This window comes from Papio anubis, chromosome 1 (genome assembly GCF_008728515.1).
Source record: "Papio anubis isolate 15944 chromosome 1, Panubis1.0, whole genome shotgun sequence".
NCBI lineage: Eukaryota > Metazoa > Chordata > Mammalia > Primates > Cercopithecidae > Papio > Papio anubis.
In genome coordinates, this window is record NC_044976.1 from 114,377,707 (window position 1) to 114,395,095 (window position 17,389).

The 17,389-nt window shown below is 37.7% G+C and overlaps 2 protein-coding genes across 9 annotated transcripts in view; both read left to right on the forward strand.

The window, feature by feature from the left end:
* The window catches only part of SLC22A15 (solute carrier family 22 member 15), an 86,703-nt gene extending 81,430 nt beyond the window's left edge, over positions 1–5,273 (forward strand). For 4 of the 6 annotated variants that reach the window (XM_003892456.5, XM_021922565.2, XM_031652230.1 and 1 more), the window contains 3 exons: positions 325–397; positions 2,402–2,590; positions 2,896–5,273. In XM_003892456.5, coding sequence (XP_003892505.2) covers positions 325–397; positions 2,402–2,590; positions 2,896–2,985 — 352 coding nt within the window. In that variant the 3' untranslated portion in view covers positions 2,986–5,273. Of the gene's footprint in view, positions 1–324; positions 402–2,401; positions 2,591–2,895 lie in introns of all 6 variants that reach the window. The other 2 variants (XR_002515672.2, XR_002515673.2) reach the window with 2 other exon arrangements.
* Positions 5,274–5,559: 286 nt separating this feature from the next.
* Positions 5,560–17,389, forward strand: part of MAB21L3 (mab-21 like 3) — a 67,889-nt gene continuing 56,059 nt past the window's right edge. For 2 of the 3 annotated variants that reach the window (XR_004176965.1, XM_031652239.1), the window contains exons 1-3: positions 5,560–6,953; positions 10,356–10,445; positions 14,951–15,126. The gene's annotated coding sequence lies outside the window, so the exon portion shown is untranslated. Of the gene's footprint in view, positions 6,954–10,355; positions 10,446–13,038; positions 15,127–17,389 lie in introns of those variants that run through there. The other variant, XM_031652242.1, reaches the window with a different exon arrangement.

A 17,389-nucleotide genomic window follows, 5' to 3' on the forward strand; every position in this document is an offset into this window, starting at 1 on the left:
TATGGTAGTTACTAGCTTTGTGTAACTGTTTAAGTGTAAATTAATTAAAATTAAATAAATTAAACATTCAGTTCTTCATCCTTCCTGGCCGCATTTCAAGCACACAATAGTGCATGTGTCTAGTGGCTTCCACATTGGACCGGGTAATTACAGAACATTCCTAGCATCTCAGGAATGTCTAGTAGGCAGCTCTAGAACCCACTGTTCTCTACGATCCTGTGCTTCCACTTCAGGACATGTTATTCCATGCCCACTGCTGCCCCCCAAGGGTCTCTTAATTCCCCCGCTAGAACTTACTGATGTATTTTTCCTTATGCTTTTCAGGAATGTTGGGCTTGGAACTTGTTCCATGTTCTCCCGAGTTGGTGGGATTATTGCTCCCTTCATCCCCTCACTGGTTGGTTTGTACCTTCTAGTTTTGTTTTTCTTGATTCTCTGCTTTGGAAATGCTTATGCTTTTGAGTAGAAAGAGGTGATGAAGAGATGTCATTTAAGATCAGCTGACACAAATGTGAACCTTGTCCCTTTTAGATAGTACTCCGTCAGGGCAGACGGACTCTTATCGAGGATTCATTTGCCTCCAGTGGGTCTGATTTTTTGTTCATCTGAATTCGTTGGAGGGCCTGCTATTGCCAGTGTGCCCCACTCCTGTCCCCATTAAAAAGTTAGTCAACTAATAAGTATGTATGACACTTCTGCTATGTGCTGGGCTCTATGCTGAGCACTTTCTACATATCATCACATGCAGTCCTCATAGTAACCATAAAACGTAGGCATTGTTGTTACCCCTGTATTAAATATGAGAAATACTACAGACAGAGGTTAAATACCTTCCCCCAAGAACACACCTCTTGGAAAATATTAGAGGAGAAATATGTCTCGCACTGTGTCTGTTAGTATGTTTTTTGAAACGTTCCAACTGTTATAGTCAAAGAAAGGGAATCAGATTAAATGACAGCCCTAAAATCCTTCATCTTAAAATGCTCAGATTCTGTGAAAGAACCCAGAGGACCCTTATGCAAGTCTCTCCTTGGTTTGATTTGTGACTTTCCCCAGCTGAGACATTTTGAAAGCAACTAGATTTGATGTGGGACTTGTTGACCTGTTCTGTAGACAACTGTTCATTACTTAGGCAGATCTCTGAAATGCCATTGTAACCTTTTCATTTTCTGAGGTGCAGTACATTTCCCTTCTCTGAGTATCTCTCTCCATGTCTCATGGTTAATTTTAGGTCACAAGACCCTTCTTGAAGGAGTCATGTTAGGTCTGTGTTTTATTCTGCAAAATATAGATACTGTTAAAGATATCTGACTTTGGATAGCTATCCTAGAACATTATAATACCCAGCACTGTGTCTCTGTTGCTTCCTGTAAGGTTAGAAGAAGGGAAAGTGTGTGTTCCCCTTGTTTCAACAACAGGCCCACAGTGCTGGACATATGTTTGCATGTAGATGGCTAGAGATGAGAGATTCTTCTCCTCCCTCTTCCTCCTCATCCCCATCTTCTGCTTGGTTCTCTCCATCTCTCCCTTCTCCTCCCCTTTGTCCCTTTTCCACCTCCTCCATTATCTCTTCACTTTAAAAAATCAGGAAAAAATTGCCTGAGGGGAAATCCTAATTAGTAGTGAACCTACCCACAGAATTTGGAAGCCTAAACCAGAAGATCATAAAGCTTAGCTAGAATTCTAGAATGTTGATCAGCTCAGAAAAGCCCCAGAGAAGCACCCTGGAAGCAACTGTTTTTCATGTTTTCTTTGAACCTGTTTGTGATGAAATGTTTCTGTTTTCCTGAGAATATGTTTTGGATCTCTGAAACAATTGCTTGTTTCACCAGTCCTCTACCATGCTCAATTTAGAAGCTTCTAAGCCATATGTATATGGTAGGGTTGGGTTTTTAAAAGAGGTTTTACACCTTTAATCCCTGGAACTCTCAGTTATGGTGTTAAGGTATATGGGATGGTTTGGCCAATTTCAGGATTGAGAACTTTAAAGTTCATCATCAGCAAGTATTTTGGGGTGCCTCTGTGCAAAGTGCGCTCACCTGGAATGGAAGCTGAACTACGAGATGTCCTGTCAACTCTGGCCATATAGGCCTGCCTGCTCAGAGGCAGCCTGGCCTCTTCTCCTGCAGTACCCACCCCAGACATGAAATTGCTGCTTCTGATCCACAAACCAGTGCTGTTCTTTTATTTACTCACTCCCATATCTATATGCCTGAGGAATCATTCTCTGATTTCCCAGGATAATTCTTCATGTGGAAAGAAGTGGTTTATAGTGTAGTCTAGTGGGAGGTCATGAACTGGGTGGTAAACATGACAGTTTTTCAGTCATGAGACTGCTTGCGTTACATGCTAAGGAAACTAATGCTCTGGTTTGTTTTCATTCCACTCCCCACCTCTGCAGAAATATGTGCAATGGTCTTTACCATTCATTGTCTTCGGAGCCACTGGCCTGATCTCCGGCCTCCTGAGTTTGTTATTGCCAGAAACCGTTAACAGTCCGCTGCTTGAAACATTCTCCGACCTTCAGGTGTATTCGTATCGCAGGCTGGGAGAAGAAGCATTATCTTTACAGGCCTTGGACCCCCCACAGGTGTGATATTTTTCTTAATTATTATACCACTCGGATGGTGGCAGTTATTGAAAAAAGGAAGGTTTGCGTTAAATAGAACTGAGCAAAACTGCTGGAAAACAAAGGTGGGATCTAACAGCAGCTGATTTTCAGAGAAATAAAGATGATCGATGATTCATGAGCTTTCCTAGAATATTTTAGGGGCTATTTATTGGGGAAATAGATGTCATATAAATACATTTGTCAGTTGAATAGCTAGATGGTAGTTTCCGTTTCAGAAATGTCATGACATCATTTCCCTGCCCTTTTCTTCTCTCCTGTTTCAGTGTGTGGACAAGGAGAGTTCTTTAGGGAGCGAGAGTGAGGAAGAGGAAGAATTTTACGATGCAGATGAAGAGACTCAGATGATCAAGTGAAGAGCCCCAGATTCCCCCTATGAACAAAGGATCATCTTTTATGCCTCTGGCTAAGGCAGGTTCTTCCATGAATATTAAGAGAGTTGTAAAAAGAGAGGCTTGGCTTGAACGTACATAGATGGTACCCGGCGTGGACTGATGTTTTTAGGCACAGAAGTTGGAGAAGAGATTTCATGAGAGACAACATCACTGCATTGAGAGAATAGTTGTTAATTTGTTTAGAATTTAAGTTCTGCTCAGAATCATAACATCTGGCAGAACAGCCCAAACCCACATGCCAGAGTGGTAGGCTCATTTGTTTCTAGAGGTTTCATAATGTCGCTTTTCCTTCATCATGATCTAAATAAAGGCAGATATGTAAAACTTCTCACTATTTTGGTGGGGTAAGGTAAGCTATCCTTAAGATTTAATCTTTATACCACGTTGGACATTTGCCCCTATCAGTTGCTACTCAGGAATCTTCTGGTACAGGTTAACATCAGCATTTTAATTTTGTGTCCAGGAAAAAGCACCCAGAGGTCATCTATGTGTCCCGAGACCCTCCAGCTTTTTCTCAGCTGATGAAATAAGAGTCCTCAGCTTGGTTCCCAGCCTGCTGGTTGACTTGGGCTCCTCATGCCTTGAGTCCCACAGATGATTCATTAGCAAAAGCCAGATGTACCAAAGCGGTTTACTCAGAGTCAGGAGTGTAGCTTTGGCTGCCTATCAGCTCCCTTGGATACTACAGTGTGTGATTTCTTCCTTTCCCACTAATATGCACATCCAGAAAAATTTCCATCTGAGATTCTAGTACTTCAAAATCATGCATAGTAAATGAGAAAGCCTTAAGTAGAGGGCAGTTAAACAGTGACATGTTGAGCACCTGGAGGGAAAAAAAAGGTGCAGTTTTTAATAATGGAGAAAATGAAATTATCTTTGATAAATTTTTATTTGTTTTGCTTTCAGTATTGTACCATGAGGGATTTGGACAATATTTAAGAACTTGTCCTAGATCAGCCCCGACCTGTTTAATCAGAATGGAAGGTTCAGTAATTTCACAGGAAATGTTGGTTTTTCATTAAGTGCTACCAACTTTCAAGTGAATGTTACATTTGATTTCCTAAAATCATGTCTTGAAAACATGTTTTCCCATGAAACGTGAATACTATCTAAAATAGGAATATAAACCTAGAGTCAACAAGCTTAGGTAGCACTGATTTAGGTCACTTTCCCAATGAGGAAAATTTCTGTGTTTTCAGAATTTCCATTTCTACTAACCTCTTGGAGAAAAAGAAATTGAATTAGAGGTAAATAGAAGACGTCACTGTGGCTGCTTCTGGAAGTGCTGGAAGCATCACCCCAATTGACTCCAAATACTGTCATGTTTTCTTGCACATTGACTTCTGGTTTCCACTGTATCAGTATGTACCTTTGTAATTGTTATTTTTATGTCTTTTATGCCCTTGATTATTAATTGGGCTCTTCATAAACAGAGGCCATCTCTACTACTGTTTATTTTTCTCTGCTGTGCCCAGAACATTGGCCTAGACACAGTAAGACCTAGTAAATATTACTGTTTCTAGCCATCAGGGAGATTGCGGAACTCCTCCCAGTATAACTTTTGCAAACTCCAGGCAAATCTGACCCAAACTCCCAAATTGTCAAATCCTGCTTCACTTTCTCTGGAAAATAGACACTTTCTCAACATCAGAATAGGAAGAGAGGAAGAACTTACAAGGACATTTAAACGTTCTTCTTAAATGGTGGTTGGGCATTTAAAACACTGAACTAACATATACATAATTTTTGATTAGTTGGCGCTTTCTTTGTATTATAAGAGTAATATATCTCATTACAGAAAATTTGGAAACTAGAAATTAAAAAATGTATCACCCATATGTCCAACATTGAGAGAAAACCAGTATTACGGCTTTGTTCCATTTGAAGATCAATTGGGAGTGCATCTCTCTATTGGCACTGGGTTCGATTGCCTCTGGCTAATAGAGTTCAATTAGTTCTATCCCTGGGTTTCCTTTCTTAGCTGTGGGGTGAAAGGAGGGAGAGATCTACAATTTGAATACGTGTTACTTAATAAGGCTCAGCTGGCCATCAGTTCCTTATGTCAGATGTGTCATTAAATTTTTTTTCTAGATGGTCCTTGAGCAAAACTTAGTAATTACTTTTTTTTATTTCCACTGCCTTTATAAAATCAAAATTTCCTCCTTTTGATAATAACTGTTGAATACTATTGATGTAGAGAATGTGTACATGTGTATATTTGCATTGATTAAATTATTGGAAAACTTTCATTGATAGGTAATGTATTTTGATTGTGCAGATGGTTTGTAAAAAGTATCCTTTTTTTATTCTATTCAAAATTAAATTTTTTTCTCCTAAAATAAAGCAAGAAAAGTAAATGTAAGATATATAAGAAACCCCAGAGTTTCCAGGGTGAAAGTTCTCATTAGCAGCTTGTTCAAAACATTTACATCACACAGATATTTTGAAAGGAACCATGTTGAAATTTTCTGAGTTTATGAGTTATAACCACAGCCCAGTAAAACCAATACTTGTTATTTGGCTACTTCCAAGCAATGCAGATATTCTTTAGTATTTAAAAATGAGCAAATAAACAAAATGAGGCAAATAAATGAAGAAAATGAGTTTCTGAGGCACTGCTTAAGTGACCATAAATCAGACACATATTTTTATGGTGGGCAAATTGATGAAGATACTTTTAGTAGGCGATTTATATTCATAACAAATACATATTGAAATAATGTCACTACTGTATCAGAATTAAGAAACAGCCTCGCATTAGGACTTCTCCGTACAAATTCTTTATCATTGGTTCTTAAATTGGAAAAGTACCTATAAATGATTACATTTTTTAACTAAATAAAATGCAGATATTTTGGCTTCTTGTGAATTTAATAAAGAATCATAAAACATAGGCCTTTTTTTTGTTCTCCCAGAATGTCTCAAAAGCTACAGTAGTAGCTTTGACAAGTTGGGCAAATGCAGAACCTGCTAATGAGTTAAGTAATATGTGGACAGGGGTTGTAGCAAAGTTGTAGACTGATGGACACAAAAGTTAACTATCCAAATACTTCTAGAATGAGGAAAATGCAAAGACAGTGCATTGTGGAAAATCCATCAATGTAGAATATCAAAGGAGAAAGAGCTTATGATTACCTCAATAGAAAAATAAACATTATTTGACAACATTCAACATACATTCAAAATAAAAGCTATTAGTAGAGTAGGAATAAAAGGATGCTTCCTTAATAAAATAAGAGATACTATAGTAGATATGGTAAATTGGCACACAGCATCTCTTCACCTTCCTGGTACCTTGGCCTTTAGCCTTTTTTTTTTTATCATAACCCACAGTAAGAAATGTGTTTTATATATTCATCCTGTCATACTTCCCCACTTACAAATATATATGTACATATAAAATATCTATGAATCATAAAAATGTGTATATTTTATGCAATAATACTTAATCTTGCTAGGTACACTAATAACTTATGTTCTATTTCACTTTTTAAAATGCCATTTATGACTCAATAAATGGATATCATGACCCGCTAATAGGTTCCAACCCATAGTTTGAAATCCACTGTTCTACTCTATCTTCTTGTACTACAGAAGCTTTGAAGCTAAAATGTACATTTTCTGAATTTCTTGCAGATAAGTTTACCCTTTGCAGCCAGGTGAAGTTTTGTTTCCTTCAATCAGATACAAATGGAACTTGGAAGGTAGAAGCAAGGTGGAGGCCATACTTTTGATGAGTCTGCATTTTTCTTCACAGTGGTGGAGCCATTTGGTTTTTTTGAGGCAGTATCAGCCAGAGATGTTGTCAGTTGAGCAATAAGATCTTAAGATGTTTTGATAAACCTGGAGTAATACTTCTAGTATTCAAATGGAAAAGCAAAGATCCAAAAATATTCAAGACAACTCTGATAAAGAAGAGCACACAGAAGGTACTTGACTTTCTAGATATAAAAACTTACGAATCTGTATTGTTGGTCAGCAGTAGACAAATAGATCAATAGAACATAACAGAGATTTGTTAAAGATAGCGTGACACATTAGAGGAAAAAGTGAACAATTATTGATACTAAGTCTTCTCACCATAATAAAAATAAATTCCAAATAGATTGAAGGCCTCAATGAAAAACAGCAAAACTTTAAAACTATTTGAAAGTTATAGAATATTCTTATGACCTTGGAAAATGGATAGATTTATCAGACAAGAACTAAAAATCATAAATTATTTTTTAATCAATATATGTGACTTGATCTAAATTTAAAACTTGTTTCTATATGACTGAACATTCTACAGAGTTAAAAGGAAAGCAGCCTGGGTGCAGTGGCGCATGCCTGTAATCCCAGCACTTTGGGAGGCCAAGGTGGGCGAATCACCTGAGGCCAGGAGTTCGAGACCAGCCTGGCTAACGTGGTGAAACCCCATCTCCACTAAAATACAAAATAAAGTTAGCCAGGCATGGTGACATGTACCTATAATCCTAGCTACTCAAGAGGCTGAGGCCAGAGAATCGCTTCAACCCGGGACGGGGAGGTTGCAGTGAGCCAAGATCACGCTGCTGCACTATAGCCTGGGCAACAAAGCAAGACTCCAACTTAAAAAAAAAAAAGAAAGCAATAGATTAGGGCAACATTTATAAGCAATAAGGATTAATATCCAGACTATATGAAGAATTACTGCAAATCAGAGATAAAAGCAATAAAGTTTACAAAAACTATGATTAGGCAATTTATAATTCATAGATGAAAAGATGCTCAACCTCACTACAGGATCAGGGAACTGCAAACTGAAACTACATGAAGATATCTTTAAAAATCCATTAGATTGGGAAAATAAGAGTCAGAATATCAAATGTTGAAGCTATGAAGAAAAGGAATTTAGTGACATCCTGATAGAAGCATAAATTTATTCATCAACTAGGTTGTCAGCGAGTGAGGATGAAAATGTACGTAGTCTAGGATTCAGAAATTCTGCTTCTATGTATATCTCATGGAAGAGTGTTTTCAGAAATTTTTACTATAACCCACTGTAAAAAAAAGTTTTATACTGTGACACACAGTACACACACCTGCATACATACCCATATATGTGTGTGTATATATATACACACACACACATAGATATATAATTGAAATGGTGTTATAAAACAATACCTACTACCCTTAATATCTGCACTGCATTATATTTTGTTTTATTTCATTTCATAAAGAACACTAGTGAAGACACACTAAAATGATTTCACAGTTTTGAATGGATCAGAACATACAGTTGGAAAAAGTGAAACATACTACCCTTAATATTTGCCTTGGTACTTGCCTGATATACATGTATATAAGAGATTTGTATAGAATGTTCATTGCAGCATTATTAGTTGTAATAAAACAATGGAGGTAAATACCTTCAGTAGGGAAATGTATATATATAATTTCATATGCATAGGACGAAGTAAAAACATAGTTCTATGATTGAGGTGATTGGATCTCAATAATGTTGAACAAAATGTTGGCAAATTTTTACTGGATCAAAGTCCTTTCATGTTTAAATTTTCCAGTGAATGATTGGAGTACTTGCTAATTAAAGGGATTTAAATGCTTTTCATGTCATACTTTAAAGTGAAGACTATTGATATTCTGTTACAAAAATATAGAAATCTCTTAATCCCACCCAGATGAAGAATTATCCCTTTTCCCCATGGAGAAAGTCTATAAACTTGCCCACCTGCAAGTCTCAATTTCCCTTCAAAAAGAGCTTTGCATTTGTGGAAACATTTAGACAACTTTTCAGCCAAGACTCTCGAGCTATCTTATGAAGCTTAGAAAAGATTACATATTTATTAAAAAATGTGAAGGGCAGATGTAGCTAAATTAGTATTAAAAGAACTTCAGTCTAGACCCTGAAGAACAATTGATTTTGAATAGAATTGATTGAACAGGTGCTTTGCTTCAAAATATAACTTTAAGAAATGGAATGAAATGATGGTGTATGAATGTAAAAGCACACAGTCAACTTGGAGGACTTTAATTAATGAGTGATTTAGCAGTATGTGTGCAGAGCTTCTAGAAACCATGGAAGATAAAGCATTATGCAAAAGGAAGCCATTAATAGAGTCTGTAAAGGTGAGCCTTGTGGAGCACAGCACTACAGGAGGAGTGGATCCAGAGGGGCAGAGGCAAACAAGATATTCGCTCACCGCTGGGAGACCCATAAAAACTGGTGAATATCTGTCACATCAGATGATTACGGCTTTAGAAGCATTCAAGCTAAGCAGTTCTTGGTGGTGATAATACAACAGATTAATTTGCTTCCTGGAGTCACTTTTATTCTTATAGTTGTATGTCACCACGTCAGTGTAAAAGAAGAAGGACTTGGCCAGGCGCGGTGGCTCACGCCTGTAATCCCAGCACTTTGGGAGGCTGAGGCGGGTGGATCACAAGGTCAGGAGATCGAGACCATCCTGGCTAACACGGTGAAACCCCGTCTCCATTAAAAATACAAAAAAAAAAAAAAATTAGCCGGGCATGGTGGCGGGCGCCTATAGTCCCAGCTACTCGGGAGGCTGAGGCAGGAGAATGGCTTGAACCTGGGAGGCAGAGCTTGCAGTGAGCTGAGATCGCATCACTGCACTCCAGCCTGGGCGATAGAGCAAGACTCCATCTCAAAAAAGGAGAAGGACTACAACACAGTCCTTTTACACTGTCTACAACTAGGATGTGATTTGCCAAACAACTCCCTTTGCCCTCTAATGCTTTCTATGGGGTAATGAATGACCCGAGGACCATCAGTCACTACATCCTCACCGAGACGAGTGATTCTTTTGAGGAAAACAAAGATCAACTATGATCAGCAGATGCCTTAAGGCCTCACACTTACACACACACACCACCTACTCGATACAATACAAAACAGCAAAACAGCGACCTGAAATGAATCAGGGCCATTCATAATATGCCTGTCTCTGATGCAGCATGGTTAGACTGGAAAACTTAATTCTGAAGTTGACAGGGAAGAAAATTGGCAAAGGCAGCAATTTACTTTCAAATAATATTCTTTCCAAATTATTTGTTGTAATTAATTTTTCCATGATAGTCTCCTCTGAGCGGATACTATAACCAAGGAAGAGCAAGAAAATGAAGAGTATTTTGCTTTTACAGGAAGAGTGGCAGCCAGAAAGACCAGTGGTTAGGAAATGCCAATCAAACCAACTTTTCTTTAAAAAATACTCCCAAAGGCCTTAGTTTTCATAAGTAATGGGGTCTTGCATTGGTTTTCTATTGATGCTATAACAAATTACCACAAACTTAGTGGCTTTGGACAAGATGAATTTATTTTATGACAGCTCTGAAGTCAGACTACGAAATGAGTCCTAAGGGGCCTGAATGAAGATGTCAGCAGAGCTGGTTTCTGGATTCCTTTTCTGCAATAAAAGGTAACATCCACAGGTCCTGGGGATTTAAATATGGATAGCTTTGGGGGAGAACATTATTCAGCCTGTCACAGGTGTCTTAAAGTGTGTGTCAAAAGATCCTAGGTAGACAAGATCTGGTAGAGTCATCAGTGTATGTTATTAATTTAATGAATAATTCAGTCATCACCTGGAGAAGCCAGACAGAAATCATGGGTAGCAGCTCCAAATCTCCATTTATTGTTGATCTTTTCTAACTATTTAACTAAGCCTGAGGTCTCCCACTGAGACATTTTGTCACTTGTTGTTTGAAAGAATACCCTGCTTACAAAATAATTTAAAACTCATAAGTCTTTGTTTTTGAGTTTCATTTGTTGCTGTATCTTAACAGTTTTTTTAGCAGTTATCAAAATCAGCCAATCACTTCTGTTATTACTTATACTTTTGTTATGTTCTCTGTAATCAACCTATACTTTTCCATCAAACTCTTTGTTTTGTTTGTTTTGAGACAGGGTCTCGCTCTGTTGCCCAGGCTGGAGTACAGTGGCGTGACGCTGGCTCACTGCAACCTCCGCCTCCCAGGCTCAAGTGATCCTTCTGCCTCAACCTCCCAAGCAGCTGGAACTGAAAGCATGCATCACCATGCAGGGCTAATTTTTTTGTAGAGGTGAGGTTTTGCCATGTTGCCCAGGCTGGTCTTGAACTCCTGAGCTCAAGCGATCTTCCAGCCTCAGCCTCCCAAAGTACTGAGATTACAGGTGTGAGCTATCACCCCCAGCCTTCCATGAAAGTCTTATTGTGTCATTTAATAAATGATGATGTCTTCCCTACTAGGCCATAAGCTCTACAACAAGAGTACATGTCTTTCTTTTTTCCAACCCATAGCACTGGGCCTAGTGTGTCATGGGCATTCAGATTACTCTTTCATATGAGCTCTATTGTTACATTGAACTCAAAGGCAAGCAGGGACCATATCTTATTCATCTTATTTACCCTAAAAACTAGCATGGTATCTGGGACACAGTAGTCACTTACTACATTTCTGAATGAATGGATGCCCAGACACAAGGCAGTCATGATTAGTTTAGTCTATTCAGTAATGTACTCAAGAGGGATACTCTTCCCCAAAATCAATTTGAGAAAAGGACTTTTGATGATTTATGTCTGAGAAGGCCATGTATAGATACTAGAAAAACCTTCATTTCACCTTAACCTTCTCATTATCTAATCTCACCGTTTGGGTAAAGTTGTAGTTAGGATGAGAATACATTTAAGAGAGCACTGATCCCTTTTTTATAGGGTTAAAGATGTCTACCTTGAGAAAGGAGGTAGGCAAAGAAAGATTAATTAAATAATAATCTTGCTATGTACCTATAGACTTAATACTATAGTACCGTTCATCCTACTAATTTGTAGAATGAATGAATTTGGTGATTTTAAAAAATTGAGATATCTCCCTGTCTCAATAGAGAGGCAGTCTATCCTATGATGGTATTCTTTGGACAAATTTTTGACATAGTCACCAATATTGTAGTCTTCAGGTCTTTTAAAATAATTCATCTAATGGAAACACCATATAAAAGGTTGAGAAATGATGTCTATTTGGTTCTGGGCATTTGAGGATCATCAAACACATTAAGAAAAAAGTCATTATGGGTTTGATCAATGTTTAGGTTTTTCTGTTTGCTAGATAACTCAGAAGGTGGCTCTCATATGTTGACTAAATATAGGTTACCTTTGATTTGTCAGAGGAATGCTTTGCTGGAGGAATGCATAAATAGCTGAAAACGACAGAGAGTAAAGCCTAAGGGGAAAGTTTGACAGGCTGGATGTATTTATGTATTCATCCTGCCACATCCTCGAAAAAGGTATTTATTGTTAAGTAGGTTCCAAAACATCTTCAAGACCAGAAAATGCCTTGGATGCCACTGGGCTGTTGAATTCCTTAGTTATTGATTTACTAATGTCATCATGAAACAATTTATGATCTTCCCAATCCAGTACCCAGGAGAGGGAAGGGCTTGATAAGGATTTAGCTGATAAGGAGGAGAGGAATTGCAGGATTGAAGACCCAGAGCAGCAGCAAAGAATTTTGAAAAAGAAATTTCACTAAAGAGTAAAGTTAGTGTTATTTTGGTTATGTGGAATATTAGAGTGAATTAAGTAGAAGAATAAAATCACTAATAAAATTGATTAGCAAAGAGGTAATAAAATCACACCATTGAGAAACAGATGCTAACCTAGACTTTGTATATCTTCAATTTCCTTTCAAGCATTTCAAACCTCCACAAGTAGCTACAAATTTATCCTTAGATAGATGTGCACAAAAGGTTTCTTCAGCTACTTTCTAGTATTCAAGAGATTATTTCAGGGAAAAATCACATTTATTTATTCATCAGATATTTTGGTAAGTATTCTAGGTGCTGGATTAAAAGATATAAATGGCTCACACCTGTAATCCTAGCACTTTGGGAGGCTGAGGTGGGCGGATCACTTGAGGTCAGAAGTTTGAGACCAGCCTGGCCAATATGGTGAAACCATCTCTACTAAAAATACAAAAATTAGCCGGAAATCACCTGAACCTGGGATGTGGAGAATGCAGTGAGCTGAGATCGTGTCACTGCACTCCAGCCTTGGCGACAGAGTACAATAATAAAATAGATAGCATGTCTTATTTTTCTTCAGGCTCTGTTTAATGGTGGTGATGATGACATGATGGTCATCACTACCATCCATTGAGTACATGCACCGTGTCACTATGTTAAATGCATTCCATGGTTATTACATCATTTAATTCTCACAACTCTATTAGGTAGTTTTATAATCCCTACTTTATTGATGAAAACAATGAAGCTAAGAGACATTACATAACTTTCTCAAGGTCACAGTAAGTGGCAGTGCTAGGTCTAGACCCTATCTTTCATGTGTCAAAGCCTAGCACTTAACTGCCCCTTCTGCCCTGCTTCCTGTGAGAGTTAATTCAAGAGAAAAAGTGTCACTTCTTTTTCACAGATAGTTAGAAATTGTTCCAACACCTCCCTGGTTTTCAGGACAAGAATGCAAATTGAGAACAGACACTGGTGGAATCCTTAGGAAGCCAAGGCTCAGACATTTTGATTAGGCCCCTTCTGGAGGAAGGCCTTTAGAAGGATTCTAATTAATTAAGGATTCTCCCTATATTTTATAAACATTTGAGATTTTTTTCTCCACAATTAGTGCAGGAATATATTTGCCAGTCAATAATATGAATTGACTGAGAAGTTTGTCAAGATGCATTAATGGGCTGAGTTCAGTTAAGATCTCATAAAGAAGGTGGCAAAATTCTTCTCCATATCTCTAGGGTGCCCTTTGAGATCACTTTATTTGCTTTGGGGAAAGTATTACCCTGACATTCTACCAAGTACATTCAAGAAATACTCACTGAGGGCCTCCTGTGTCTCAGGCACCATAGTAGGCTTGGGGCTGTCAAAGATCAGTGAGCTGGGTTCCTCAAGCCTGAGCCTTTCCAGAGTCTGACCTGAATGGGATATAGGTGATAGGAAGCAGGAGGGATTTGGGGAGGGGTTTGAAGTCAAAGGTAAAAGCCCTTAGTGAAATTAGAGAGAACCTCAGATATCCAAGTTTTGGAAACTAGTAACAGAAAATGATTTATTTCATGGAAGAATTTCTTAAGAAATGATATCTCAGGCTGGGATTTCTGCTAGAGTTTCATGGAAATCCAAGTCACAACTTCTAAACTATTCTTCACCCCATGCTTTAATTATGCCACTGGCTAAAGCCTGTTACCTGAGGAGAGTAGGCTTCTGCTGTCAGTAAAGGGATGCATATATGTATCCTCTTGCCTGGCACACAGTAGGCCCATATCAGATCAGCCAGGTTTCAAAGCCCAGAGTAAACAACCAGGGCTTCCCAATCACCACCAATTTTCTTTTGCATTCCTCATTAAATTCATTTGATGCTTAATAACTTTTCGCTTTGAAATAGTTCAAAATATTCCCCAAATATATTGTAAGTACCCTCTGAAGTTTTCATAATCAATACCGTGTAAATTGCAGTTTTAGAATCAGAAACATTCTCATTTTCCTCATATGTAAGATGAAATGTTAATAATACCATCTTTATTGTAATTGCTGTGATGATTACTAAGTGACATGTATATAAAATGCCAACTGCTATGTAATAGGGCTTCAATAAATTATAACACTTAGAAACTGTCAAAGATTTTAAAATAAGAATTTAATGCACATTTATGTATTTAGAAAAAGTGTAGCATTTATATATTTTTAAATAGCAACGTGAGAGGTCCCTTTTATTTAAAAAAATTTTTTAAGTGTTTTTTTCAAAAGAGACATCTCATATTGCTATACCTTTTCCAGAAAATGAAATCGATATGAAATGTTTCAAGAAAACATTTTTACTTGATCCAGTTCATTTGCCAACTAATAATATAACTGAAGAAATGTGACTTTTGTAAGATTATTTCCCTCCTTATTGTCCTTGAAGATCTTTCAATCTTTCATTTCCTATAGAGGAATGCCTGTAATCTGCCTTCTCCTCCCACTTTTCTGAAGAATCCCTGGAGCAAAATTGGGGAGGAGGCCGTAGCCTCCTTGTGGGAGGAGTTGGAGAGACTACATGATAAAACAACTTTCTGACCCTAGACAAAAGACCTTCTCTCTTCTGTTTTTGGAATCGTTTTGGAAGGGTGAGTATGGGAGAAAGGTAACTGGGGAGTGTGTGTGTGTGTGTGTGTGTGTGTGTGTGTGTGTGTGTGTGTATTCCGTCTGGAGCTCTACAAGGGAACCTAGGAGAGAAACCAGGAGCGCTGGCTGCACCATTCTCTAGAGAAGGATCCTGAGGATTCTGGCTAAGGGTGCCCTCAGGGAAAGAGTGCGATCTGTCCAGAGTGACATTTGTGTAAATTATGGAAACCTAAGGAAGCCTTAGGTGAATGAACAGAAAGCAAATTGAATTGCACATTATATACACCACTCTTAAGGTGGATGGAAAAGTCTCATTGTTTTAAGAACAAATAAATATTACCAGACTCAGTTCTACCTAGTTGTTCACATAAAGATTCTATCCTTTGCCCTCTTTCCTTTCTACTTTATATATTCTCCCTTAGCAACTTTAATGCTATCTGCTCTGAATATTGAGCTTTATTGTTTGTATATTATTTATTTTTTATTATAAAAATAATACAGCATCAGTTGTAGAAAAAAAAAGACAATACATGAAAGACTAACATGGAAAAGAAAACTTAAATGCAATTCTGCCACCCCACGATAACCACGCCTAACCTTTTCACCATCTGTGGATAATGTTTTGTGACCTGCTTTTTTCCCATTTGTTGATATGTCACAAACATTTTCCTGATATTATTATTTTTCCATATTATTTTAAAAGCTGCAAAGCCTTGTATTATATGGCTGTATTATAATATATTTACCCAATGTTTACTTATTAGATATTTAGTTTATGTCCAATTATCCCTCTTGTAAATGAGGCATACAGGGAGTTAGCATACTTCCCATGTTTCCTTCAGTTAAATTTTAAGATACAGATTCATGGGGTCAATGAGCATGATTTTGACAATTTTAATGAAAATCTTCATATCTGTTTAGACTGTCATTGTTAATATATAGGACCAGATCCCCCACAGTGTCCTTTTCCTTATCTTTGCCAAATCATCAAAATATGGGGGATCAGAGGGTTGAATGAGAGGGATATCTCATTATTAGGACTTCATTTGCATGTTTTTGGTAACTAGAGATGTAATAGTTTTATGCTTCTTAGCCATTTGTATTTCTTTTGTGAATTGCCTTTTCGGATTCTCTGCTCATCCTGTTATAAAATTATGTTTTCTAATCTTGAAGTTTAAAGTTTTTACTTAGCTAACGTTTTCAGTACCTTCAGCATAAGTTCCTCATGCACACAAGTGGAGAGAAATGTTCACCTCCTTTTACTTCTGGTTTCTTTTATGATTTGTTTTTATATTTAGCTTCTTAATTTACATGGAATTTATTTTGGTGTGTGGAATGGCGTAGGGGCCTGGCTTTACTTTTTTCCGACCAGCAGAGCATTTTCCTTTCCACCATTTGCTTCATCATTTATTTGGTCCCCATCAATTAAAAAATGCCATCTTTATCTCAGAACCTTAAGCATTCAGGGATGACCATGATTGTTTAGGCAGGAGAAGGGGAGTGGTTGGAAGGAAATGAGGCAGTAAGGAGACTTCAACTTTATGAGTAGCATTTTATATGGTTTACTTTAAAAAAAGATCAACAGCAAAAATGACAAAGGTTTTCATTTGTGAAATCTGGCCATATGTACCCAGGAGTCTTTTCTTTTTCCTTTCCCTTTCCTTTCCCTTTCCTTTCCTTTCCTTTCTTTTCCTTTTCCTTTTCCTTTTCCTTTCCTTTCCTTTCCTTTTCCTTTTCTTTTTCCTTTTCCTTTTCCTTTTCCTTTCCTTTCCTTTTCTTTCCTTCTTTCCTTTCCTTTCCTTATTTCTTTTCTTTCTCTCTCTCTTTCTTTCTCTCTTTCTTTTTTTCTCAGGGTTTCACTCTGATAGCTCACTGCAACCTCAAACTCTCTGGGCTCAGGTGATCCTTCTACCTCAGCCTGCCAAGCAGCTAGGTATACAAGCATACACCACTACACCCAGCTAATTTTTGTATATCTTGTAGAGATGAGGTTTTATCATGTTGCTCAGGCTGGTCTTGAACTCCTGGGCTCAAGCAACCTGCCTGCCTTGGCCTCCCAAAGTGCTGGGATTCCAGGCGTGAGCCACCCAGGAGTATTTTCTGTGTTTCTCTGGTGCTCCTTAACAGTATGTATACATACATGGGAACTGTATTCCCTGGGAGCTTAAAAGAATCACCACTCAACTGAGCCCAGAATCTTCTAAAGAGGTGATACTTTAACAACTTCATAATTTCTTCTATAGTGGTTTCCCTTAAAATATTCTT